The sequence below is a fragment of the Saccopteryx bilineata genome, chromosome 3 (genome assembly GCF_036850765.1).
Source record: "Saccopteryx bilineata isolate mSacBil1 chromosome 3, mSacBil1_pri_phased_curated, whole genome shotgun sequence".
NCBI lineage: Eukaryota > Metazoa > Chordata > Mammalia > Chiroptera > Emballonuridae > Saccopteryx > Saccopteryx bilineata.
This window is the reverse complement of record NC_089492.1, coordinates 274,775,841-274,801,973: the sequence shown is the minus strand read 5'-3', so window position 1 is coordinate 274,801,973 and position 26,133 is coordinate 274,775,841. Positions and strand designations below refer to the sequence as shown.

Genomic DNA, 26,133 nt, shown 5'->3' with positions numbered 1-26,133 from the left:
ACGCTTTGCCCCAGCAAAATTCTAAAACCTCCACCTCTCCTTCTAAGACTCCCACTGCACTGGGCATCCCCTCCTCTTGAACGTGACCCTTGTCTCCGGCTCTCAGTCTTCTCATTTATAAAATGGTCTCCAAGTACCCTAATGCTGCACTGCCTACAAATCCTGGGCCCGCGCCGTCCGCGTAGGAGGCGGCTCGCGGACCTCCAGACTCCTACGGGGTGAGTAATAATAGAACTGGAAAGAGGGACCGCCTTCTAGGGCTTTGTGCTCCCCACCTTAAGGGCGGCCTTTGTCTAGCCTCGGGGAGCAAGGGCTGGGGCCGCGAGGGGCGGGGCCAAGGTGCCGGGGGCGGGTCCCTGGGCGGGTCCTGGCCAGCCCTCGCCCCGCCCCATCAGACGTCGGTGCTGAGCTCGCGCTGGGAGGGGAGGAGCGCGGAGCACACTAGCCGCTTGGCCCCGGCGGAAAGTTTTTCCCTGACGGAGTTTTGGCGGTGGTGGCGGCGGCGGCGGCGGCGGCGGCAGCCGGAGCGGCTATGGACGCGCTTAAGTCCGCCGGGAGGGCGCTGATCCGTAGCCCCAGCCTCGCCAAGCAGAGCTGGGGGGGCGGCGGCCGGCACCGGAGTGAGTGTGTGCGAGTCCTCCGGGGCCGGGCGGGGGTCAGGAGGCGCGGATCGGCCTCTTGCTAGCGCCCAGTGGGGGAGGCGGGGCCTGACCCGCGCCCTGCGGGGTTAAGGGTCACCCAGGGTCAATTTGTGCCTCCTCTTCCCGTGCCCACTCGGTGCAGCTGGGCAGGAGGGACAGAAGCTGAGGGAAGAGACCGCAGCTCGGGGCCCCAGGTGCATGCGGCGGTGCGAAAGGGTTTGCAGATCAGGAAAAGAGACCTGCGCGACCCCCCGCACCTCCCCACCTCGCCACCCGGGACAGCTAAGGGGAGGCCTGGAGCTCAGCGTTGGTGCCCGGGGCAGGGGAGTGAGAATGGGTGCAGCTGCTTGGGAGTATGTCCCATCCCCTCACCCTGCGCCCCAGCCGCGACAGTGGCGGCCGGAGGGAGCCCACTTGCTCCCTCCACCTGTCCAACCCAGGAGGTCATTTTTTGGCTTCCAGGAGCCCAGGAACTGTTTCAGGTATGGGTCTGGGTTCTCAGGTACCTACTGGAAGTTGGGTCGAGGTCAGCCTAGGGTTTCAGAAGGTACCACACAGCCGGCCACTTAGACCCCTGCGTCCCCTCCTCTAGCGAAGTCCAGGTGTGGAGGCTAGCGTCCTGGCTCTTTCTGAAACCTGTTTTCTCTCGCACCTTCCCCCTCGGGCTTCCTAGGTCCCTGGGCGCCCAGGCGAATTACAGACTTGCTACCACCTCACCCCCAGGGCGTCTGGAAGGCTGGGAGGGGCCTCATCCGGCCTCCCTCCTCTCCTCGTCTCGAGTTACTCTAAGGGATCTCGTCACCTGGCACCTTCCCCCCGGGGCCTGAGAAACCTAGTCTTAAGTCCCTGCTTTTGCTAGGACAAACTGGGTGGCTTGTCTAGAGTCACATAGGCCTTCCTGGTAGATGTGGAGCCAAAGCCAGAACTCCTGCACACTCCCCCCGCCCCTGCTAATCACCTGGACCCTGGCCTCTCCCCCGACCTGGAAACCTCTGACGGTATAGTCACACCCCACCCCCTTCCCTTTGTGTTCCTGGGCTCAGCCAGGGGAGCTGGAGTTCCTTCAGCCCAGGCGTGCCAGCGTGTCTGGGCCTAGAGAGCCCGCCCTTCCCCTCCTCTTGAATTCTGCTGTTCCAGCTGTGGCCACCTCCTAGACCAAGACTGGCATTGGCAACATGGGCTGGTGCCTGTGGGTGGGGGTGGGGGTGGGGTCAGAGACCCGTTAGGGCCAGGCTAGGCTAGGCATGCACCATCTCCCACACTTAATGACTCCCAAAATAGCCCTTCAAATATTTGTGGGATTTTACCAGGACTTCTGAGAATAATGAAGTATTCCAGTGGGGAAACCCTGCTGTTTTCTCCTGGGGTGAGGGAGGGAGGGAGGGGACACAGGGCAAGGGAAGGAAACTTAAAAGCCCCTCAGATTCTGGGGAACTGGAAGTCTTTGATGGTGGAAAAGAATTTCTCCTGCCTGCTTTGATCCTGGACAAGCTACTTGTCCTTTTCTAATTCTCAGTTTCTTTATCTGTAAAATGGAAATAAAAATTCTCACCTGGCAAGGGTATTGAGAAGGTTATTGATAATTATGCTTCCTTCTGACATGTAATGGGTGATTTCCTTCTCCCCCACTGCCCTTCCCCCACCTGTTGTTATATGTACATTCCACATGACTCTTACTGTGGTGGAACAAATTTCGGGGTCTCAGAGTCTATCAATACCTGCAGAAGAGAGGAGAGGAGAGGAGAGCCGTTCTCTCCTATAGACCCCCAGTAAGCCCAGAGTGCTGTCCTGGGGCTTTCCAGACCTAGAATGATCTGGGTTGAATCCCTATCTGCCCCTCATTATTAAGTCTCAGTTTCTTCATATGGCAATTATAAATAACAGTAGTACCCATTTCAGATTTTTTTTTGTGGGAATTAAATGAACCGTGTTTTGTCTGGCATAGAGAAAGAGTTTGATAAATGGTAACTGCTGCTTTTGTCATTGAATGTTTTGCACAGCGTTTTTGTTTTATTTCATTTGCTCCTGTGAGGTGATAGCAAGAATTCTTATCAGACCCATTTTTAGAGATAAAGGAACAGAGGCTTAGGGAAGTGAAGTCACTGATGCTGCCACTGAGCTTCTGACAGCTTCTGAGAGGCAGTGCTCCAAATCCCCGGCCCAGATGTCTTATCACTGTGCCTCATGGATTCTGGGAGGAGCTGGTGCAGGCCCCATCCAGGTTGGGCCAGCAGCCGCTGAGGACAGTGGTGGCCACAAGATAGAGAGGGAAGCTGTAGTGTCTGGGGTGGGATGTGGGGGCTGCCTGGCCTGTGGTGGTATCCCAGCCAGGCCTTGGACTCAGACCTTGAGAACTGGGTTGTTTTGGGGCCAAACTGAAGCCAGGGGAGTTATGAGTAGACTTGACACCTACTATCAGCTGTGACCTGCTCCTCATCCCTCAAGGTCCTCAGCTGGGATTGGCATGATCATTGTTTTATTTGTGGAGAAACTGAAGCCCAGAGAAGGGAGGCAGGTAGGTTGCCCAAGGTCATACTGCAAAGCTAGGACCGTAGGCTTCTTTGCACTGAACCTCATGGCTCCTTGTCTCCTTCGAAGGAGGATTCTCTTCCTCTCCCACATGTGGCTCTTCCTCCCCTCATCTTCAGATAAAATTTTTATCTCAGTCCCTGGCCAGGGATTTTCCTTTCTTCCAGCTGTCTGGAAGGGTGACTCACCCTGGCCCTGCAGGACCCCCCCCCCCCAGAGGGTCCCTCTGACTCTTGGGCTCCTTCACGGGTGTGCCAGCCTATCAGAGAACTCAGAACAGCTGAGGAAATATGAGGCATGGTTTCGGTAAAGCTAGTTCATGTGGCAGGTGAGGAGCAGAGGATCTAGTCATACTTACTTTTCATATAATAAAAGATATAAACACTCAAACCATAATATTGATTGAGCACTGGCTATGTGTCAGACCCTGATGGAGGCATTGGGGTGTCTGGTGAACGAGATGGTCTCCCCCTCCCCCGGTAGTTTTTACCGTCTGGTGGAGGAGGCAGACTGTCCTGGTGCACACTATGAGTATGTTGGGGGTAGTGGTGATGCTATAAAGAATGATAAAGTAGGGTGAAGAAATGATGGGGATAGCTTCCTTACATAGGAGGGTGTCTTCATTTTGGTTCTTTTTTTTTTAATTTTTATTTTTTTACAGAGACAGAGAGAGAGAGAGTCAGAGAGAGGGATAGATAGGGACAGACAGACAGGAACGGAGAGAGATGAGAAGCATCAGTCATTAGTTTTTCGTTGCGTGTTGCGACACCTTAGTTGTTCATTGATTGCTTTCTCATATGTGCCTTGACCGCTGGCCTTCAGCAGACCGAGTAACCCCTTGCTCGAGCCAGCGACCTTGGGTCCAAGCTGGTGAGCTTTTTGCTCAAACCAAATGAGCCCACGTTCAAGCTGGTGACCTCAGGGTCTCGAAACTGGGTCCTTCCACATCCCAGTCCGACGCTCTATCCACTGCGCCACCGCCTTGCAGGCTTCATTTTGGTTCTTCTAGAAGTAGATGCTGAGACAAAGATCTCAGTACAAGTTGCTTATTTGGGAAGAGGTCCCAGGAAATATTGTTAGGAAGAGTAAGGAAAACAAGTCCAAAAAGTGAACACGATGAACCCACTTACCACTGGGCAAGTGGAGCGCCACTCTGTGGGGAGCTCTGGGGAGAGGTGTGGAATGTGCCCTGCAGTTACTCTGGGGGCAGTTCTGTCAGTGATGGGTGCAGGGCTGCTGGGGGTCGGGGTCTGCATGGGCATCATGGGTCTCCAGCTGTCAAAGACAGCTGCAGGCAGAGTGGTGTGTTAGGTGGCATGTGTGGAAATGGTCCACTGATAAAAGTGGGGGGTAAAAGTGGGACACTGATAGTGTCAGTACAGGAAGTCAGGGAAGGACTCTCAGAGAAGGTGACTTTGGAACACATATGTGAATATAGGGAGAGAGGAATCTAGGAACAGCATTCTAGCCAGAGGGAACAGCAAGTACAAGGAACATTTGACTAGAGGCTGGGATTCTGCTTCTCACAGGTCTGGCAGCAGAGAGGTATGTGGCTTAAAGGAGTCAGGACATCTGTTACCCACTGAGGGTAAGCCAGACCCTCTTTTCAGGCAGTCCTGCAGGGCAGGATGCCAGCCCCTCCTGGGTGATCCTGAGCCTTGCATAGGAAGGGGTGTGCTGGGTGCAGGAGTGGGGAAAGAGCATGAGCTGTGGTATTCAACACCCAGCACTGTCAGTTCTGAACTATGGCCAGACTCCTCTGAGCTTCTTTATCTGTGAAACGGGAATCCTCATAGTTCCTTGACTCTTATAAAATACTGTAAATGGCTGTGTATGCATTAAAGCTCTTTGCACTTGACCCCTGGAAATGACAATTGCTGATACTTAAGTGGCACTTGGTATATACCAAGCATGGTTCTAAGCCCACCTCATGTGTGAACTCATTTCACCCTTACAACAGCCCCATGGGGTGGATAATGTTATTGTCCCATTAGGAAATGATAACTGCTGCTATTATCATTTTTAAATTTTCTCTTAACTTCTGAAATTTGCCTGGAACTTTTCACATCCTGAACTCTTCTGATGATGCCCCTGGGGGACTGAACCCATTTGTCAGTAAAGAGACCGTGGCCTAGAGAAGCAGCCCTCAGAGTCCCCTTCTGAGATGTCACTCTGAGGGTTCTGAGGCCATCTCCCCACCAGACTGGGGAAGGCCTGAGGCCAGGGCCCCAGTCGGAGCCCCACCCCCACCCTGCCATGGGTTTGGCTGCAACTCTGGTATTCCTAATACCAGCGAGGCCAAGTCACCTTGGGGCAGCAGACGGGGCACAGGGACACACCCTGCCCATGTCTGACTCCTGGGCAGGGGGCCTTAATGAGGATAGAGCACATGTTTGCCTCTGTGAGTTAGACTGGGCATCTGGTCTGTCCCCAGCTAACTCTGATAGCAGATCATCTGTAAAATTGCGAAGTAATAGCCTAGTGATTACCCACCACAAAGCCAAAAATAACTTCGACCGGAACAAGGCTGTGGACTGAGGCCTCTATTTGTCTGGTGGCCTCTGAGAGCTCTTCTTAAACTCAGGCTCCTCCTGGGAAGGGGCCTGTGGCCTCCAGCCCGTGTGAGGTGGCTGGGCAGTGAGCAGGGCGGGCGTGCTAGTGAATCCTACCTCTGTCCATTTGGAGTGCCTCCTAGGGGCTGGTTTCTTGGAGAGGGCGTAGAGCATGGGAGAGCGTTCTCACCTCATTAAAAAGATGAGTTGTGCCCAGGAGTGTAGGAGCAGAGGCTGGCTTCGCTGGAGGGGAGGGAGGAGGATCTCTGCCGGTCCTGATAGGGCGGGGGATGGGAGGTGGGCAAGGGAGAAGTAGGACAGCCAGAGCAGCAACATTGGGCAGGAATACGCCTTCTCTATACCAGCTTTTGGGGGAGGCAGACATGAATGGGCGTCCTTCAAGAGGAAGAACATTGTGGGCAGCTGCTTGACTGTGGGAGGAAGTAAAGGAAATAGAAGCAGGAGCAACAAACACACTGACAGGAGGGATGAGTCCGAGTAGGAGGCATAACTGGGCGGGGCCTTCTGCTGAGCTCATTACATTTTATCATCAAAGGGTCAAAAGAGCCCTGTAAGCCAGGGACTGTTGTTTCCCCCACTTTATAGATGAGAAGAAAACTGAGGCTCAAGGAAGGTGATTAACTTTCTCAAGTCTACTTGGCATCAGAACTGTGATTCTAGAATTAAAGTCGTTGCTTATAATGACTAGACAATACTGCCTCAAAGAAGGCTTCCTGGAGGAGGTTAGATGTGAGGGGAAAGGTGTTTATTGTAGAAGGAATGCTTGAGCAAAGGCACAGAAGTGGGAGAGTAAATGTTCTATCATGAGGAAGAAGCTTTGCATAGTTAGAGCTTCCATGGTGCGCGCGCGCGCGTGTGTGTGTGTGTGTGTGTGTGTGTATGTGTAGGGAGGGATGATGTGAGAGAGAAGACCGGGGAACTGTAACTCCCCAATGGTCTCGTAGGAATTGTCAGTAGTGGATTGGGAGCTGGGGGTCCCATCACTGGGTGACCTTGCACAAGTCCCATTCTTTGGGCTCAGTTTCATCATCTGTGGAGGGAGAGTTTGGGAAGAAGGTCCCTGAGACAGATGAGTGGCAACCAGCCTACTAGGGCCCTCTTCCAGGAGGCCATAGAACAGGGGAAGGGTCAGGCCAGGGAAGGAGGAATGCAGAAAAATGTCAAGCATTTCAGAGGTCAAGGAGGGCTGGGGAATGTTTTGACAGCAAAGAGGTTGTCTGTGACCTTGGCAAGCTTTGGCCTTTTGGAATGGAGGGAGCGGAAGTGGCTTTGGGGATGGGCCAGGAAAGGGCTAAGCTGGAGAAAATGGGAGAGTGGGGGTATGAAAATGCTGGTGATGGATAATGAGACAAACAAGGCCACCCCTGATCAATCGATATTGCCTGCCTGGAGCCTTGTGTTGAGAAACAGTCCAAAGCCTGTACATCAGAGGGAATAGATAGCTATAACTGATTAGTAGTGTCTGCCAAGGACACAGGATACAGGCATGGCAGCACGTACTTTGCCATCCCTGCTTAGATGGGTTTCTGGTTTTAAGTGGTGGTCTGGGTATCTACCAACAGAGGGGAAGCCTAAGGAATTAGGAACTGTGAGAGCAAATACCTCTGGCTCTAGGAACTTCTCTCTGGCCTTTTACTAACATTAAGGTTCTACCTCATGGGAAGGTAGTATTGCCTAATGGACAGGTTTGGGGCTTTAGAGTCAGATAGACATCTAATTTGACAAAACTGGTCTTTTGAATCTCTGTTTCCTCATCTGTGAAATAGGAATTTAAAAAATGCCTGCTTGTAAGGTAGCTGGGAGTGTTAGAGGTATTGGTAAGAGCTATTGCTTTGTGATCATCTGTGACTTGATAGTTCTGTTTTGTCCTGATAATGGTGGTGGCATTCTTGGTTTCTTTAAGAGGAAGGTCCTTATTTGAGTTGCTCCTGGGCTCCCATCACACAGCCCAAGACTGGGACACTTCAGGGACTTTCTGATTAGTTTTGGAAGATCAAATGAAGAGGATAGAGTCACTTTGAGATCTTCTCAGTAAGGGCTTGACCTCAAGTTGAGCAGAAAGCCCAGGGGCGAGGGCTGGAGTGCCGTGGGCCAGGGGCCAGAGCTGAGGATGGTATTGGAGACATTGTAGGTCTGAAAGAAGCCTTGGGGTTGTCCAGGTCATTTTTTCACTCATCAACTGTTGTTGAATGCCAACTGTACACCAGGTTCTGGATGACCAGTCAACAGGTCTCTTCTCACCTGGATCTCAGTCCAGGGGGACTTGGATACACCTGTGAGTTCTTATATTCTCCCCCACCCCCACCACCAAACACACATGCACTCTTTTTCAGATGAGGAAACAGTCTCAGAGAGGGACAGTGGCTAGCTCAGATCAACTCTAGAGAAATGGGGTGTACAGGCTCCTTCTGGCTGGTAAGGAGACAGAGCCACCGGAGGGCCAGAGCTCTTAGATAGTTGCTGCAAGTGGGCAGCATGGGCCCTGCCGGGGCCTCAGCTACCCTGGAACAGTGATGCCCAATCCTAAATTTTCTTTCCTTTTTTTTTTTTTTTTTTAACTTTACTGGTTTATTAGAGAAAGGAGAGAGAGATAGAGAAAGGAGGTAGGGAGGAGCAGGAAGCATCGACTTGTATAGTTGCTTCTTGTATGTGCCGTGACTAAGCAAGTCCAGGGTTTTGAACCGGCAGCTTCAGTGTTCCAGGTTGACGCCTTATCCACTGCGCCACCACAGGTCAGGCCCCAATCCTAAACTTTGCTCCTGTGGCTTTTCTATCAGAACCAGTGAGGGTCTCAGGAGGAGGCAGGGAGGCGCAGAACTCCTCCCAGCACCCCTCTCAGGAAACGGTCTGGGGAAGCAGGCCTTGGCCATTTCTGTGGTGGCCCCTGGAATCTGATTCCTGTCAGAATCCTTCTCTATCCAAGATTGTGTGTGAGGCTGAAGAGCAGTTTTCTCATCTAGACAATACCGGCTACACTGCAGCCTCTCAGAGAGGATGATGAGGGATGGAGGACAGGCCCTAACAGGCAGGAGCATGGGGTGTTCATTCATCCTGGTGACGGGCTTGGAAGGATCCCTGAGACCTTCTTTCTTCTGGCCTCACTGCTTCCCAGCTGAGTGATCTGGTACCTCTGGGCCTCAGCTCCTGAAGAGAGACCTTGCGGATGGTTAAAACCACCTGTCAAGACCACCTTCCCCTCCTGTCCTGCTTGCTCAGAGCCCTCTCTCACGTGGGTGGGAGCATTTGGGGGCCTCTTTCCAACTCCCCCTCCCGGTCTGCTTCCCCACCCAGGAGCCAGACTCATTCCTCATTTCCCAACCTTTCTGACCTCAGTCATGGTCAGAGTTCTCAAAGGACCCTTCCCATGTGCCTTGCTCTGGGTCGGGCTTGCAGCTCAGGCATTATTGGTCTCAAAGAGGAAAAAGGAATTCCCCAAGACCATGCAGGTGGTGGGAAATGGGGCAGGGCTTGAACCCAGCTCTGCAGGATTCAGGCAGCCTTCATATGCTGTCATTTGGGCAGCACCTCCCCCTTTCCCAGACCTTACCCTACATACCCTCCTTGGCCTGCTGTGTCTTTCCTGGTCCCCCTGCCCCAGCTTCTTGGTCTCTATGGCTGTGCAGATGGAGGAAAGCAGAGCAGGCTGGGGCCGTGGAAACCACCCAGGTTTGAACTAGAACTCCAACCCTTTCCTCATTATCTGGGGCCTTTGTTTGATACTTGATCTCTCTGAGCCTCAGTTTCCTAATCTCTGAAGTGGGGATAATATCCACCTTACAGGATTGCATTGAAGATTCAATAAGAAAATGGTATGGTTTGCCCTCAGCAAGTGTTAGCATTGAAGTTGAGTTTGGTCCTTGGACTTGAAAGTATGGGTTCGAATCTTGTTTGGCCCCTGTATTTGCTGGCTCACTGGACTCGGTTATGTGATTTTGCTTTCCTGGGCCCCTGTGTCTTTGTAGATGGGTCTGCGAAAAGATCTACCTTCTAAGTTCTCGTGAGGATTACTGAGAATATTTTATGTAAAGCTTCTTACCATAGTGCTTAGTACATACCGGAAAACATTAGTTTAGTTCTTTATTAACTATAAAAATAATGGTGGGTAGCAGAACCCCACTGCCCCTTGCTGAGACTCCTGGGAAATAGGGGCTGTTGCTGTGGTGGGCCTGCCCACTGGGGTCTGAGGGCCTGTCCTCCTGCCCAGAGCTGCCTGAGAACTGGACAGACACCCGGGAGACACTGCTCGAGGGGATGCTCTTCAGTCTCAAGTACCTGGGCATGACGCTGGTGGAGCAGCCCAAGGGCGAGGAGATGTCAGCAGCTGCTGTCAAGAGGATCGTGGCCACGGTGAGCTGCAGTTACGGGGAGCTGGGAGCCAGGGCTGCCTTCTTTTTGGGGTATTGCCTGTCCCCTGCTTATTATCCCAATTGGATGTATCTGACCTGTCTTGTCCTTGAATCCCCTCGCATCTGGCTCAGGGACTCTGGTAAAGGGTCGCAGTTGGGCTTGCAGGGTTAGACGGTCAGTATCCTCCTCTCTAACAGTATGGCCATGTCCTCTCCCAGCCTCCCCTCCTCCGGCTCTGGCCCCCTGCCTAACTGTTGGCGACTGAGTGCCAGGAAGGGATGGGGAGGTTGCTGTCACCCAGCACCTTGCTCTGTGGCCAGAGTAGCAGGTTAGCACACCAGAGGCCAGATTGTCCCCTCCCCAGCTCTGAGTTAATGTGGGCCCTATAAATCCACCTCCCTTAGTGGGCTCCCTCCCTCCCCTGCAACTCAGGCCCTAGAGGGGTCAGTGGGTGGAGCAGTCATCCTGCTGGATTGTGATAGCCCACTTCAGCACTGATAGTCAGAGGACCCCTAGCTGTGTGTCTGTGGGTAAGTCCCTTAACCTCTCTGGGTCCATTTCCTCCTGGGAAGAAGCACTGCTGCCTGTAAGGATGACTGGAGGTCCAGTGCTCAGCAGATAGTGCTCCATGAGCTCCAATTATCATTTTTTTTTTATCAAGAAGAAAGTTTTGGCTCAGTTGTATTCCAAATCATGTCTTCCAGTCATCTAAGTTGAGGCTTCACCTAGGCCTGCCATTATGGGGCCTGGAGCTGTTAGAGGTGGTCACAGGGTGGGTCCCAAGTGAGGCAGGCAGGCTTCTTTGACCCATGTCTGCCCCAAGGCCAAGGCCAGTGGGAAGAAGCTGCAGAAGGTGACTCTCAAGGTATCACCACGGGGGATTATCCTGACGGACAGCATCACCAACCAGCTCATTGAGAATGTGTCCATTTACAGGTATGCTCAGCATCTCCCACATTCTCTCTGCCAATTGGGGCAGTGGGTGGAGTGCCCTGTCTGAAGCCAGGCTCTGCCACTCTCTGTTTGAATGACCTTGGAGCCTCAGTTCTCTCATCTGTAAATTGGGGTGGAAACAGATCCTGCCTCACAGTGCTGTTAGGAAGCACTGAGTGCACAGTGCCTGGCTCACAGTGGGCACTGGTTAAATGGCAGTCGCTGCTGTCATGATTACTAGCTGTAGCAGGCAGCTAAGGCCTGATCAGGACTGGGAACCACGCCTCCTACCCCCTGACCCCAAAGTATGCTGCTGAGTCAGGCTTGGAGCAGAGAGCTGCTGAGTCATGGCCCTTGCCTTCTGCTCTGAATGCAGCACTCTGCTCTGGATATCTGGCATGTCAGGGGAGCCACTGAATTAAATGAAGTGATACCTGAAGGCAGAGCCTGAGGCCAGAGTGTAGGTGGTGTCCGTTGGCGGGTTCCCTGGTCACGAGGAGGCAGAGCCCAGCCCTGGAAACCTGAGGCTCTCCCCATCCTCTCTTGGCTGGTCAGTTGTAGGAGTTCAAAGCTGGAGGGGACAGCAGAGATTCATATTACAAAAGGAGGTTCTGAGGTCCAAAGAGGGAATTGCCTAAGGCCTCACAGTGAGGTAGTGGCTAAGCTGGGACCAGGACACCAAGGCCGGCGTTCTGTCCAGCAGGCCCCGGTCTGCCCTGCATCCCTCTGCCATATTGCTTTGTCTCTAAGCAGGTGGCTTAGCCGGCTGGAGCACAAGCCAGGACTGGTGTGGGGGGTGGTTTTAGTTTCTGGCTGATATTTTTTACATTTTTTATTCTCTCTGCCTCCTTTAACCAGGTGAGGCATCAGACCCAGTCCTGCCCTCAAGGAGCTTCCAGTCTAGGAAGGAATGAGGGGAGGAAGTTGGAGTTAGAGAGCAGAGAAGGGAGGGGGCCTTCTTGGGGAAACCTGAGAAGGCCTCTCGGGAGGTGGCAGGAGGCTGGACCGCCTGGATGGAGAAGAGATGGTTGGGGACCTGCTACCCCATCCCTCTGCCCACCTGGGGGCCTTGAGTGGTGCTAATCCTCTGTCAGTGCCACACTGGGTAAGGAAGTCCTCTGAACCCTGTCTCCATCCTGGGCTGCCATTTCCTCTGCTGGTTGAGATTCCCAGGATGACTGGAGCCAGCATGGAGGGTCAAACAAGGGAGGCAAGTGTTCCAAGCAGGAGGAGCTCCTGGACCCACTGGGGCTCCTGATCTGGTCATCTCCACATGTCCTCACCCTACTCCCGCCTCTTCCACTCCATCCAAGATCCAGGAGACTGCTAGCAGTCTCAGTCACCCTGGGAGGGACAGGCCTGGAGCCCATCTGACCTGGTCAGGGGTGTGATCGGAGGACAGGTAGGGGAAGCCAGGGAAAGGGCCTCTGGGTGGGCAGTGTCCCGTTTCCTCTTCTAGCTGGGCAGTGCAGATCCTAAGAGGTGGTATGGCAGTGGTTACGGCCCCTGGAATCGGCAGGTCAGGTCAGGTCAGGTCTCAGCTCTGCCACTAGCTTGGTGGTCTGAGACTGCTCACTTCAGTTTTCTCATCTGAAAAGTATGAACAATAATGGAATCCATCTCAGAGGGCAGCTCTGAGAGTTAAATGAGGTGATATCTGAACATTGACTGTTATATAGTAGGGTTTCTGCTATTAAAATTTCGGGGTGTGGCTCAGTAGAGAGGGGAAGTGCCCTTCCTCCCGTCTTTCCCTGACTCCTTCCTGCCTAGCCTATGTCCCACCACTCTTTCCCCCGTAGATGGCTTATGATGCCAGGCCCAGAGGCCAGGGCTGTCTCTCTTGAGCCTTGCAATGGTGGAATGGGCAAGCAGGTTCTCTGGCACTCAGGGGAGATGCCCTATGGGCTGTGCAGGATATCGTCAGTCCCCACACAGGGGTTTGGTGACATTTCCCACTTCCCTTTCAGGATCTCCTACTGCACAGCGGACAAGATGCACGGCAAAGTGTTTGCCTACATCGCGCAGAGCCAGCACAACGAGAACCTGGAGTGCCATGCCTTCCTCTGCACCAAGCGGAAGATGGTCAGTGGGAGAGGCTAGGCTTGGGCTGGCTCTGCGTGCCTTGGCAGCCTGTCCTGGGGGCCCCTGTGGTGGGGAAGCAAGACCAAGGTGACACATCACTTAAAGTATGAAATCTCTGCCTAACCAGGTGGTGACACAGTGGTTTGAGCGTTGACTTTGGATGCAGAGGACCCAGATTTGAAACCCGAGGTCGCTGGCTTGAGTGCGGACTCACCAGCTTGAGTGTGGGGTTGCTGGCTTGAGCGTGGGATCATAGACAACATGACCTCATAGTCACAGGATTGAGCCCAAAGGTGGCTGGCATGAAGCCCGAGCTCTCTGGCTTGAGGAAGGGGTCACTCGCTCTGCTATAGCCCCTGGCCAAGGCACGTATGAGAAGCAATCAATGAACAACAGAGGTGCCACACAAAGAATTGATGCTTCTCATCTCTCTCCCTTCCTGTCTGTCTGTCCCTCTGTCTCTCTTGCAAAAAAAAAAAAGTATGAAATCTCTGGAGACCCCAAGTGGGTGGTGAGAACCAAGGGCCAAGGATGTCAAGACACCTGTCACAGTGGGCTGTGAGCAGTGAAAAAACCCATGTCCCCAGTGAGTGCCTTAGACCCCTTCCTCTCTGTAACATGATTTGTTGGATTAGAGATTTTTGGGGGTCCCCTCTTAATAGTATGGTCTGGAGGCACAGGGCCTTGTAAAGGATTAGTCCTTGGAGATTGGTGATCAGAGGGGCCCAAGGTGAGAGGTAGAAATGAGAGCCCCAGGAGGACCTGGCTTCCTGTGACCAGAGCCAGGAGGGCAGTGCCATTTTTTTGGTGTGTACTCTGTGCTTGTTTCGGTGGTAGGCTTTAAGCTATCTTCTTTAATACAATAGCATTGTGAGGTGGGAGCAGTTACTCTCTTCATTGTTGTTGTTTTTAAATATTGTTTGTTTGTTTGTTTATTTCAGAGACAGAGAGAGAGTCAGAGAGAGGGATAGATAGGGACAGACAGACAGGAACAGAGAGAGATGAGAAGCATCAATCCTTAGTTTTTTGTTGCGACACCTTAGTTGTTCATTGATTGCTTTCTCATATGTGCCTTGACCGTGGGCCTTTCAGCAGACCGAGTAACCCCTTGCTCAAGCCAGCAACCTTGGGTCCAAGCTGGTGAGCTTTGCTCAAACCAGATGAGCCTGCCCTCAAGCTGGCAACCTCGGGGTCTCGAACCTGGGTCCTCTGCATCCCAGTCTGACGCTCTATCCACTGTGTCACTGCCTGGTTAGGCCATTGTTCTTATTTTTATTTTTAATGAGAAAATAGACTCATAGAGGTCAACTGTCTTGCTGAAGATGACACAAGTAGCCAGAGTGAGGATTTAAACCTAACCTTTTTTCCCCCCTCCCAGCAGGACTGTGAGGAGCCAGGGACTTCTGTTCCCATTTCCAGACCACTCTCAGGCCACGTCTAGCTGGGACCAGGGGGAATCTCGATGGTCTCTGGGCATTTGTCTTGAACTTTGGGGCAGGCAGCCAGAGTGAGTTCACCTTTGGTGCTGGAAGCCCCCTTCATTTCCAAGTCCCCTGAAGTCCGAGCATTTGCTCTGGAAAGAAGTTCCAGATGTTTATTGATTTAGTATTGGCCTCTGTTAACCTCTGTATATGGAGCCCAGAGTCCCAGTCCTATGCTCTATGATCCTAGGGGTCAAGGTGACAAGATCCTCACCCCTCCCTCTGTCATTAAGGACACATCAAGGACATTACAGTCTTTAAATGGACCTCCAGACTTCCTGCTGTACCCATTGGGCATGCTTTAGATATGCTGCTGTAATAAGAAATCACCACAAACTTAGTGTTTAAAACAACATAGATTTATTCTCATACGGTTCTCGGGGTCAGAAGTCAGAAACGGATCGGCAGGGTTATTTTCCTTCTGAAGGTTCCAGGGGAGATACATTTCCTTGCCTTTTTTAGTTGTAGAGACCACCTGCATTCCGTGGTTCGTGGCCCCTTCTCCAACCTCAGAGTCAGTGGAATAGCATCTGCCAATCTCCCTCTCTGCTTTCCTCATCACATTGCTATTTCTGCTTGGACCTTCCTGCCACACTTTATAAGGCCCCTGTGATTGGGCCCACTGGGTAATCCAGGATAACCCTCGTTTCAAAATCCTTAACTTAATCATATCTGCAAAGTCCCTTTTGCCCTGCGAGGTAATGGTCACAGGTTCCAGGGATTAGGATGTGGATATCTTTGAGGAGCACAGTTCAGCCTACCACAGGTCTCTTGGAAGAGGCACCACAGGAGGAGACAGACGAGGGGTCTGATCCTGGCTGGTGGCTTCCTGTGTGACCGTGGATGAGACCTTGCCCTTCTCTGGGCTGCTTGCGCATCAGCAGAATGAGGAGGTCACCTCAGTAGCCTCCAGGATTGTTCTGAAAGGCCCCAGTTTCTTTTGTGCACCTTTTTTCTTTTCTGCAGACTCAGTGTCACCAGCCACTCACCCAGTGCCTCGTGATGCCCCAGGTCCCTGAGCTGCAGTGGCTTCTCTCATGATAGTGGACTCCCGGCTCTGTTTCTTCTGAGGCCACACGGACTTAAAAATATAGGCTCATTGTGTCCTCATTGTTTGTTTCTTCCTCCCCCCTGACCAGAGTAGGCGCTGGCCAGGGCAGCTGGCCAGGGCCATTGCTACAGAGAGGGGGTTGCTCCCAAGATGCCGGGGCTTCCTTCTGAAAAGGGGAGATCGGGACGGTGCAAGAAAGCAGATGCTGACCCAGCAGCAAAGGGAGGCCTGGGCCGGGTCCAGAGCACTTCAGACGGGCCTGGTCAACATCAGGCTGCCCAAGCCGAAGGGTCAGTGAGGAAAACTGCCCGGCCCCTGCTTCGTGCTGACAGCAGAGCCAGTCGAGCAGAGGGAAAGGCTCCTGCTGGACTCCCAGACACAGACACTCACCCTTCTCGCCAGGCTTTCCACTGTGTCAGGGTGACTAGCTGGATCCGGGCTTGTCCCCCACTCTCCCGCCTGGCCTCCCCCCATCAGGGAGCCCTGGGCAAGCCCCTCGAAGAGTTAGTCCAGCCCAGGATGGTGTAAATAGACTATCTGATGCAAAGATGGTGTTCCTCTGGTCCCCAAGGCTGAGCCCACGCTGGCCCGCTGTTGTTGGCCTGGTCGCCTGTCCGTGATGGAAATCCTGAGTCTCGGAGCTTAGTGGATGTTTCTGAGAAGGTGGCAGGTGAAATGGGCGCCTCAGGTTTTACAACCCACCTGCTGGCAGGTACCCTCTCCCAAGATGTGTGCTGGTGTCTGTTGTGGGCTAAGCCCTGTGTCAGGCACTGGGGACCCAGGGAATCGGACACAGAGAGATGAGGAAGGCGGTAGGGGAAAGAGGCTGGATTCAGTAACTGCAATACCGGGGGTTCTGGCGTGGGGTTAAGGCTCACTGGGAGTCAGCAAGACTTCCCAGAGGAGGAGACATTTTGAATTGGGCTTTGAAGGATGAGTGATAGGTAGGAATCTGCCAGGTCAAGAGAAAGGGGGTGGGGTAGTGAGAGGGTGCGTGCCCTCCGGCACAGGAACTGGCAGAGACATGGGGTGCAAAATTAAGTGAAGGGTAGTTCAGGACTCTGATGTCACTGGAGCCTGATGAGAGTGTCAAGACAGAGCCATCCTCCAGGGCAGCTGTGAATGTGAATGTTGACATGCTTCTCACTCCTTTCAGCCTGGGGCCCCTAACCTCTACATCCCCACCCTTTCTGCCTGAATGCCTGGCTGACTCGTCAGTTTGCCTGTGATCCATCCGGGGTGGGGACAAGGGATTCCTTTCAGTTCAGCTCAATTTGGGCAGTCCAAGCAGCAGGCCTCCCTTCCCAAGTGGGCCCTGTTGGGCATGGCCAGGGTAAGTTGTTTCTCTACAAAAAAGTCTCTATCTGCCCAACTAGGACGCCTCAGCAAGCACTTCAGCCTCTAGGCTCCGAGGTGAAGGTGGCGTTGCTGGTATTGACTGGGGGCCCAGGGTTGCGGTGCAGGCGGACTGGTAGTGAGCAAAGTGATACCCTTAATCCTGCCCCGGGCAGGATGAGGCAGAGCTGGGCTCCCTCACATGGCCAAGACGTATGCTTCTGGGCAGCAGGGCTAGAAGGGAGACGTGGCTCTACTTGGTCTGAGGAGTGGGACCCTGGAGTCCTCGCCTAGCTCTGCAGCACCAAACTAGACCTGGACCCTTTGAGGAGCTAACAGCTTGGTTAATGCGAACAAGACAGGGGAATGAAAAACTGGGTGAAGTAGAACCTAGTCACAGGCCAGAGGCACTCAGAGGGATAGGCATCGGTTCTGAGGAATCAAAGACTCTCTCTCTCTCTCCCCCCCCCACCTCCACCCCAGCTGTGGGCAGGCTGGAGCCTTTTCTTCTGATCTGCTCAAATTCCTGCAGCCACCCCACAAAGCAAGGCCCAACCCCCTCTCAGTCCCTGCCCAGCCTGGGCTTGCAGCCACCTGTACACCTCCAAATCTTGGGTTATATTTTATTTAACTTGCTGCTCAGGACTTCAGGGTGAAGGGGCAGGAGTATATGCAAATGAACAAGCAGATTTATGCAAAGACACTATCAGGCTTGTGCCCCCAGATTTCCTGGAGGCAAAAATAATGGTGTTCCCACCTCCCTGCCACATTGGGTGACCGACCAGCCCTTGCTTGGGTATATAGTGTTCTGACTTGGGCTTGTAATTAGTCCTTATTTTTAGTTCATGGGCAATTCTCAGTGGTAACTGGGTCTATTAAACTTGATTCAGACATGACAGCTTAAATTGTAAACAGCTGTGAAGAGTTTCATACTTAATTACCATATTTAAGTTTTGCCATAAAGTGCCCATACTTCCATCAAAAATGTAAATGACAGAGACATTCAAATGAGATTTTATACTTTGTGAAGTTTAATTGGCATAGATCAGTCAGCTTGTTTAGAGATTTTAAATTAAAAAAAAAAGTTTTAAAGGCAATAGCCATGGATTCATTTCTCAATTAAATTGAGTTGTCTGGTGGAGAGGAGGGGAGTGGGGCAGAGGCTGGGTGAGCCTGAACTTGTACGCTTGAGGGGGTCTGGTGCTTTCTTCTCTAGGTCCCGGCTTTCAGAAGGAAACTAGCTGTCACTTGTGGCTATAGCCAAGAGCTCTGGGACTTCCACTCCCAGAAGCTGAGCTGATTAGCCCTGAACTAGAATCAAGAGAGAACAAGGGGTTGAGTTGAATGTGGGATGGGTTAGGTCATGGCTGGGGTGTGAAGCCTCAGGACGCTTGCCTCTTGTCAAATGCAGTTCATCCAGCACATTGTACCTCTGGAGGACTCTGGAAATCAGATTCTTTTTTTTTACAGAGACAGAGAGATAGAAGGATAGATAGGTACAGACAGGAAGGGAGAAAGATGAGAAGCATCAATTCTTTGTTGCAGCATCTTAGTTGTTCATTCATTGCTTTCTCATATGTGCCTTGACCAGGGGGCTACAGCAGAGCATGTGACCCCCATGCTCAAGCCAGTGACCCCACACTCAAGCTGGTGAGCCCTTGCTCAAGTCAGATGAGCCCACACTCAAGCTGGCAACCTTAGGGTTTCGAACCTGGGTCCTCCACATCCCAGTCCAACGTTCTATCCACTGCGCCCCCACCTGGTCAGGTGGGAATCAGATTCTTACCTTTAGGGAGCACCCAGGTGGGGTGACACAGGCATGTGAACTGGTGACGTGAAAGAGGGGTGACATTTGAGTTGGGTTTGAAGAGTGGGAGTTCCTCATGAGTGAAGGGCCAAGATGGCCCCACCTGGTGTTGGCACTGATTGGTTTTGGTCTCCTGCCACGGGCTGTCATTGACATCTTGCTCCTGCCAGGAAATGTATAAGCTTCCTACTGCATTTCTGGGATTCAGTTATAAGGCTTCTGACCAGTTACAGTAGTAACCAGTCTGACCTTTGCGGCTGTGGTACATTCAGACACAGATTGGACCCTTCACAGCTCTGGCTTTTCTGTTCTTTAATTTTAAGGGTTAAGAACTGTGAAGTCCTCAAGTACTTAGGGAGGGCTTCTCCAAGGAAGTTATCCTCACAATTAATTGAATTTAAGGATACCCAAAGGGAAGGAAAAAAGTGGAGGTGAGCAGCCATTGCCAAGGCAGGGGCTAGCATGAGGGTGGGAACCTTGGCTGGGCTACAGGTGGTAAAGATGGGGCCTGACTGTCTGGGGAGGATGTGGCCTCATTGTAACCCGGGCTGCTTTGTGACCCGGGAGCGGCTGGGACCCTCCTCCATTCATCATGCATTCCAGAGCCTTGGAGTGGAGCTTAGGGTGGGCCTGGCCCGGAGCCTCCATCCTCTGGTTCAGACTTGCTGTTACCCGCCTCACACCGCACCCCTCCCCTGTTCCCACTTCCTGTTTTTCAGGCCCAGGCTGTCACCCTCACCGTAGCCCAGGCCTTCAAAGTTGCCTTTGAGTTTTGGCAGGTGTCCAAGGAAGGTGAGTCTTGTTCACAGACATTGTGGGTGGTGGGGGTGTAGAGGGAGCAATGCAGAAGGCTGGCTGAGTAGTGCGGGGTGGGGAGGTGATGCTAAAGGCCTGGACGGATTGTCCTCTCCATCCCCTACCTGCTCTGTGACTTAGGACAGGTCCCGCCACCTCTCCGAGTCTCAGCAACCCTACCTGAGGAAATAGGAAAGCTGTCTCTCCCCCCAAGGTGCTTATGGGGATTAATTGAAATCTGCAGTTGCTTTCCTCCCTGCTGGAGACCTAAACCTCCCCGAGGGTGGCCCCAGCCTCCTGCCCGCCCAGTGAGGGCTGGGACGGAGGGCTGGGGCAGAGGCGCTAACCTGCTGCGCCTTGGTCCCACAGAGAAGGAGAAGAGAGAGAAAGCCAGCCAAGAGGGAGGGGACATCATGGGAGGGGGCCGCTGTGACAGCACCCCGTCGTCGTTGAAGAACCGTGAGTCTTGGGCAGGGGGAGGGGCTGGAGTCGGCTGCATGGCATAGGGCCTGCCCTTCGTACCCTGGGCTGGAGCAAACTCTTGGCTTTTAATTTTTGTTTTGTTGTTAAATAAATAATATATGGTTGTTGTAAATAAATTAGAAAATGTAGATAAAGGGGAAAAGTTACTCATTATGGTGCATATTCTTCCAGACATGTTCCTCTGAAAATATGAATATGTGTGTACATCACTCTGTGCATACATTACATCCTGTGTGGGGTCGCTTGAGAAACTGAACACCTGTTGTGAATATAAATGTTCCAGCCTAAACCATTAGTTGGGCAGAGGTTCTCACATTGTGGGCAGCTGTCCATCTGCTTTGGGAGGCGCCAGGTGGGGCTCTGGGCAGTCCAAGGAAGAACTCGGGACGAGGACAGCCCAGGAGGCCCCGGGATGGACTAGGAGGTGAGGCCAGGAGACCGGCAGCTCCTCTCCCACTGACACATCTGACTGGACCCCTCGTAGTGGTCGCCACCGGGAACCTGCTGGACTTGGAAGAGATGGCCAAGGCCCCGCTGTCCACAGTCAGCGCTAATACCACCAACGTGGATGAGGCACCGAGGCCTCAAGCCTTGAACAACAGCAGTGTTGTCTGGGTGAGTGTTCGCGTGGCCTGGTGACCCCTCAGGGATCCAGTGAGTCTTGGCCTAATCCCTGGATGAGGCCTAGAGGAGCGCAGGGCCTGGCATCTATGACTTACAGGCGGTTGGGAAGGCCAGACCCAGCCCAGCAGCACCCAGACCAAGGGTAGGGGTGAACAATGTCCCCTTTGAACCTGCGGCTGGGTCCCCAACAGGCTTGGCTCCCAGCACAGCTGTCTCCTCACAATGCTTGGCCTCTTGGCCTGAGCATCCTCAGCTCGGCCCACCCTGGGGCGAGCCAAAGGCCCCCTTGTTCTCTGCGTGGGCAGTTTGCTCCTGACACTCCTCCCCCCCAGCCAGCTGAATGGGGAGTCTGAGATTGAGCAGTCAGCAGGCGGCCCCTGACTTGCCCTGTGACTGAGGGCAGCCCCTTGACCTCTGTGAGTCTTGGCCTTTTCATCCCCTCAGAGAGGAGGACGACCTCTGCCTGTGACCTCTGCCTGCATACCCTCCCAGAGGAAACTGATCTTTTAAATTAAAGTTAAAACAATTTTTTTTCATTTGGAAATCGCAGACTTATTTTTAAAAAGTTACAAAAACAGTATAAAGAATTCCTGTTCACCCTTCATTCTGATTCCCCAAATCTTAATATCTTATATAACCACATTACAATGATCAAAATCATTAACAGTGATACAACACTATTATATAATCTGTAGTCCTTATTAACATTTTCCCACAATGTCCTTTTTCTGGTCCAGGGGCCATGGTAGAATCACACATTACTTGTCATGTCTCTTTAACTTAAAAAAAATCTGGCACGCTGAGGGATATGAAAAACTGTCAGATCCCGCTGCCCGCTGGGGGCCACCCAGTGTCTGCGAGCAGGCCCTCTGAGCCTGTTCTCTGCTGGCTGGAGCCACCCTTGGCACCTGCGCATGCTCTCAGGGAGACTGCAGGGGCCTCCCCCTTGTTTTCCCACCTAGGCAGTGGTCCCTTGAGCTTGGAATTTGCCTGGGCTTTTGGAAGTGCATGAAAGCAAAACCTTCCTCTCCCTCTTCATTCAGAATGTAAAAGCCATAGTCGCTGGTCCAACCCCCTCATTTTACAGAAGGAAAAGCTGAGCCTCATAGAGGAGGAGTGACTTGCCTCAGGGGTCACTTGAGGAGTGACAGAACTGGGAACTGAACCCACCCAGGTGCCCTCCCTCCTGTTCCACACCCCGGGGATTGGGTCCATGGGCTGAGAGGCCTGCCTCCGCCTGTTCCTCCAGGCGCCCATCCAGCTCCTCCGCCTGTGTGTCAGGATCCCCTGTAGCTCACCCAGGACTGGGACGAGTCCCAGCTCCGAGCACGGCTCCCACACCGAGGGTTCATGTCTCCCGCTTTGTTTTTCCCAAGGAGCTGGATGATGACCTGGATGAAGCCTTCTCAAGGTAACATTAACTGGGCTCCTTATGCTGGGGAAGAAGGCCTGGCGTTTGTGGGCCAGTCTCTGGGGCCCTTTGTCATGTCTGAGAACATTAATTCTGACGTTCTCCAGAGCAAAAATCTCAACTTGAATACCTCTGGGGTTGGGGAGCTCACTCTCTGGGGTTGGCCAGGTCTGCTAGAAAGCTCTTGCTGTTAAGTCAAAAACTATTCTTAGTGTCTGCTTTAACATCATCTGAACGAGACTAAATACACTGCTATAGCCTGAGCTGATTTCTTCTTCCCGCAACTGGTATAACCTTCAAACATTAGCTGTTTTGCAGGCTTTGTTGTTTTCAGAGGTCTAACATTTATGGAAAGGGGCAGGGAGAGGCAGTGCATACTTGAGTCCATGCAGCAGTACATAGAGGAGCATTAGTGTTAGGCTGAACAAGGAGATATTTTCGTCTAGCCTGAGGTGGTGGCCTTTCCCCAACTTCCCATGGACCATCCCTATAGCCATGGCTACCTTCAGTTTGGGGAAAGTCCACCGAGGAAGGGTGAGGAGAGACCCAGGCAGCTCAGGGTTCTGAGTAGGCCTCCCTTTCTGTCTTGGGACACTCAGCAGCTCCCTGTTTCCCTCTGCTTCCTCCCCAAGCCCTTCCTGCCAGAGCCTGGTGGAAGCCCCTGGCCCTGGGGAGGTGGGGAACAGCATGTGTGGCTTCTTCATGGAATTAAAGACGTTCTCTTTACCATTTTCCCTGCTTTGCTGGCTGACTACCACCCCATCATTTGAAGAAAATCATCCATTTGCTTTTTCCAGATTACCCAAGCATCCTATGCCTTTTATTAACAACTTCAAAAATCAGCAAAGCATTAACCAGGAAATAATACCATCCCATAATCCCACAGCCCAGAACAATCATACATACATATATATATATATATATATGTACACACACATTTGTTTTTTGCATTGATCAGTTCCTTGCGTTTGCATTTGGTGATCCTGATTTTCACTTACTGCTGATACATCAAGAGCATTTCTCCAGGCTGCTGGAAACGCCTTGGGCACACCTCTTTCATTGACCGCCTCACGGTCTTTTAAAAGGACCTGGGCCATAATTTACTTAGCTCTCCCCTGTTCTCTGCTTAGGTTATCTCCCTTTTTTAATTTGTTTTTGAACAGCACTGTGTTGAACATAATTAGAGCAAATAGTCATCTCCCGGTTGTACTGACTCCATCCCACATGTGCCCCTCTCACTGCCCTGGCCAGTGCGGCCCTTTCCCCCCTTTCCCCTCTCTTGGGCATTCCCAATGGAGCTGTGGACGCTGTGGGTTTCCCAGCATCTCCCCACAGCAGGAGTGCCACTGCCTGCCCCACAGTGTTCTGAGCTCTTTGACCACAAGGGTAGGCTCTCTGCTAGAGCCTCCACCTCTCCTGACATCTCACACTTTCTTCCTTGGCCCCTGCGTCCTGGCATTTCTTGACCCTCTCACCTCTGCCCTGATGCTGGCTGGGCTGGACTGGCTCCTCAGGCCTGGCCAGCCCCTTGCCTGGGCCCTCGGCTCACACAGCTCTGCCTTCCAGGCTTGCGCAATCTCGGACGAACCCTCAGGTCCTGGACACTGGACTGACAGCACAGGACATCCACTATGCCCAGTGCCTTTCACCCACCGACTGGGACAAGCCTGACGGCGGCGGTGCCGAGCAGGAGGACCTCTTCAGCTTCTGAGCGCCCAGTGCTGGCGGGACTTGTCACCAAAGCCACTGCGGTTGGGGTGGGGCAGCCCCAGGACCCCCAGCCACCCTTTTGCAGTGGGCAGCACTGTCAACCTGCTGGGCAAAGCTGCAAAGGAAAGGAGACATTGTTGTAAACCTGCTCTTTCTCTAAGAACAGAAAGATGCCTTCAGTATTTATTCAGTGACTCTGGTTCAGCCTAGAAGCTGGTTTTGTTTCAGGCACAAGCACAATGTTAGAACCAGCTTCCTGCCTTCTCTCGAGCAGGCTCTGCTCTGCTGTGGGTGTCTGGACAGTGACCAAAGCATTTCTTGTCCCTTTCCTCAAAGGACCCAGAGTTCCCGAGAGGCGGCCCTGCTTCTCGCTGAAGGTGTTTGGAGGCTTCATTTCTACTACCTTCTGAGCACAGAAGGGCTCCGCAGCCTCAGGAGAGGGCTGCATCCCCAGCTCGGCTGCTGCAGGGCCCTGCAGGCCTGGGCTTGAGCCCTGGGCCCCGGGGCTCTCGGAGACGGGGGCAGCCCCTGACCAAAGACGACACACAGCTGGCACTTTAAAGCACACACTGTGGAATGGCTTCCAGCGGCTGCTCCATGGTGCAGCGGTGCAGAGCTTTCTTGCTGTCCTTCCATGAGAAGGACCCCAAAGTCCCCGCAGACTCTTGCGGATCCTCCCATCAGCCCTCTGAACCAGTGTCACTGGCTGCCCACGGACTCCCAGAGTCTGACCGCAACCATGGGCATCATCTCTGCATGACTGCCTTCCCTCGGGGTCCCCTTCACCCTTTTCCCCACACGGATGAGCTGTGCTCACTCTTCCGGTTTGTCTGTGTGTCTGTGTGTGAGTGTCCCCAAGCCCCACCTCCCAAAGCCCAGGGGGGGAATGTGTGAAACCTCGCACCCAGATTCGGGGAAGAATATTTTGTTGCCCTTTCATAGATACGAGGACTGAGGCCGCCAGCGTGGAAGGGGTAGAGTCTAAAGTAGAACCCAGACCTGATGCCAAAGCTGCCTTCTCACCTGTGCCTCACACAGTTCACACCTCCTTTTTTCTAGCTTTATTGTCCTCCCGGAAACCAAAAACCCCAGCTATTTTCTAACCAAAATGTGTTTTGTAACAGAGCACCTGGTGCCTTTCCACAGAGAACTGGCATGAGGCGCCGTGCCCTGCTAGCTGCCTCATTGCTCTTGATTTCCGTGTAAGTGGAATTGTTTGAAGTCTGTTAATTCGAGAGTTAAACAAAACCTAACTCTGTAAGCATCCTGACACGCAGACCCTGTGTCGGGATACACCAGCAGCGGCTGTTTTCAAGGTCTTCCTTCCTGTCTCCCCTTTCATCTTTTGCAGGTTACCCCCCCCCCCGCCCCCGCCCTCTGAAACCCAGCCTCGCTGCCAGCACCTCCCCCTAAATCAGTCACTGCTGATAGCTGGAGCAGGTTTCACCAGCCCAGGACAAACACACACACACCGTGTCTTAGAATCTGCTTATCAAACTAAGCGCTTGAACCAAAACGTGAAAACTGAAGTGCCTGGGTGAGGGGTGAGGTGGGATTTGTAGGGCCTTTATCAGAATATGGGCATAACTTCCTTTCCCTGCCCAGCTCCCACCCCTCTGCTGCCCTTCCCACACCATGGAGTTGCCTGTGTTGTCACGAGGCAGCGAGAGCTGGGCCTGACGCAAACAAACGGTCCCTGGCACCAGGTCCAGGAGCCCCGGGAAAGGCCAGGCTGTGTTTGTGTGAGTTGGACTGTGGCCTTTGTTGCGATCTCTGGCCACCAGCGGTCGGCATGCTCCCTGCGTGTCTACAGATAAGTCCTGTTGTGCTTTTTCTTTGTGTTGCTGTAAAGGAATTTCTAATGAGGAAAAGAACAATAAACGTTCTCTTTTTGAAATAAAAACACTTGGATGGAGCAGCCCAGTGGCCCTGTGGGAGTGGGGCGTCCAGCAGCTTCTGTTTTTTGGTGGTTGGAGCAGCAGTGACCACAGGTCCAGAAGTGGGAAGTACAGTCCTTGGTCCCTTGGCTGGAGCACAGCGGGACCCCCTTTTCACACAGCGGATGGGGGCGTGTGATGAGGTCCTCTCTGGACAGCTCAGCAGGGTCAGCACTGAAGAGGTCCCTGAAGACCTAGGTCTGGGCCCCCTAACCAGGGTCTGGGAACCCCCAGAATATGCATATGATTGTGTGTATGTACATTTTTGGGGAGAAGGTTCATCATTTCCATAACATTCTCAAATGGGTCTCCAGATTTTTTTGACAGACTTTGTGCCAAACACAAACTGGGCTTGGGGCTCAGTGCTGGGAAGGCAGGGTCCAAATGGACTCGG

General features: G+C 52.9%; 1 protein-coding gene across 1 annotated transcript; it reads left to right on the top strand.

Moving 5' to 3' along the window:
• Positions 1–413: 413 nt before the first annotated feature.
• LDLRAP1 (low density lipoprotein receptor adaptor protein 1) lies at positions 414–25,713 on the top strand. The gene is made up of 9 exons (XM_066270065.1): positions 414–620; positions 9,948–10,090; positions 10,914–11,026; positions 12,991–13,105; positions 19,499–19,571; positions 19,944–20,033; positions 20,542–20,672; positions 22,058–22,092; positions 23,659–25,713. The coding sequence occupies exons 1-9, from the start codon at positions 533–535 to the stop codon at positions 23,801–23,803; spliced, it is 933 nt and encodes a 310-aa protein (XP_066126162.1). The 5' UTR covers positions 414–532; the 3' UTR covers positions 23,804–25,713.
• The last annotated feature ends 420 nt before the right edge of the window (positions 25,714–26,133 follow it).

Bases quoted from the DNA above. Each gene is read 5' to 3' on its own strand.
- LDLRAP1 (XM_066270065.1), top strand. From the start codon at position 533: ATGGACGCGCTTAAGTCCGCCGGGAGGGCGCTGATCCGTAGCCCCAGC. The intron at 621-9,947 runs GTGAGTGTGTGC...CCTCCTGCCCAG, and splicing joins GGGCGGCGGCCGGCACCGGA to AGCTGCCTGAGAACTGGACA. The intron at 13,106-19,498 runs GTCAGTGGGAGA...CCTGTTTTTCAG, and splicing joins TCTGCACCAAGCGGAAGATG to GCCCAGGCTGTCACCCTCAC.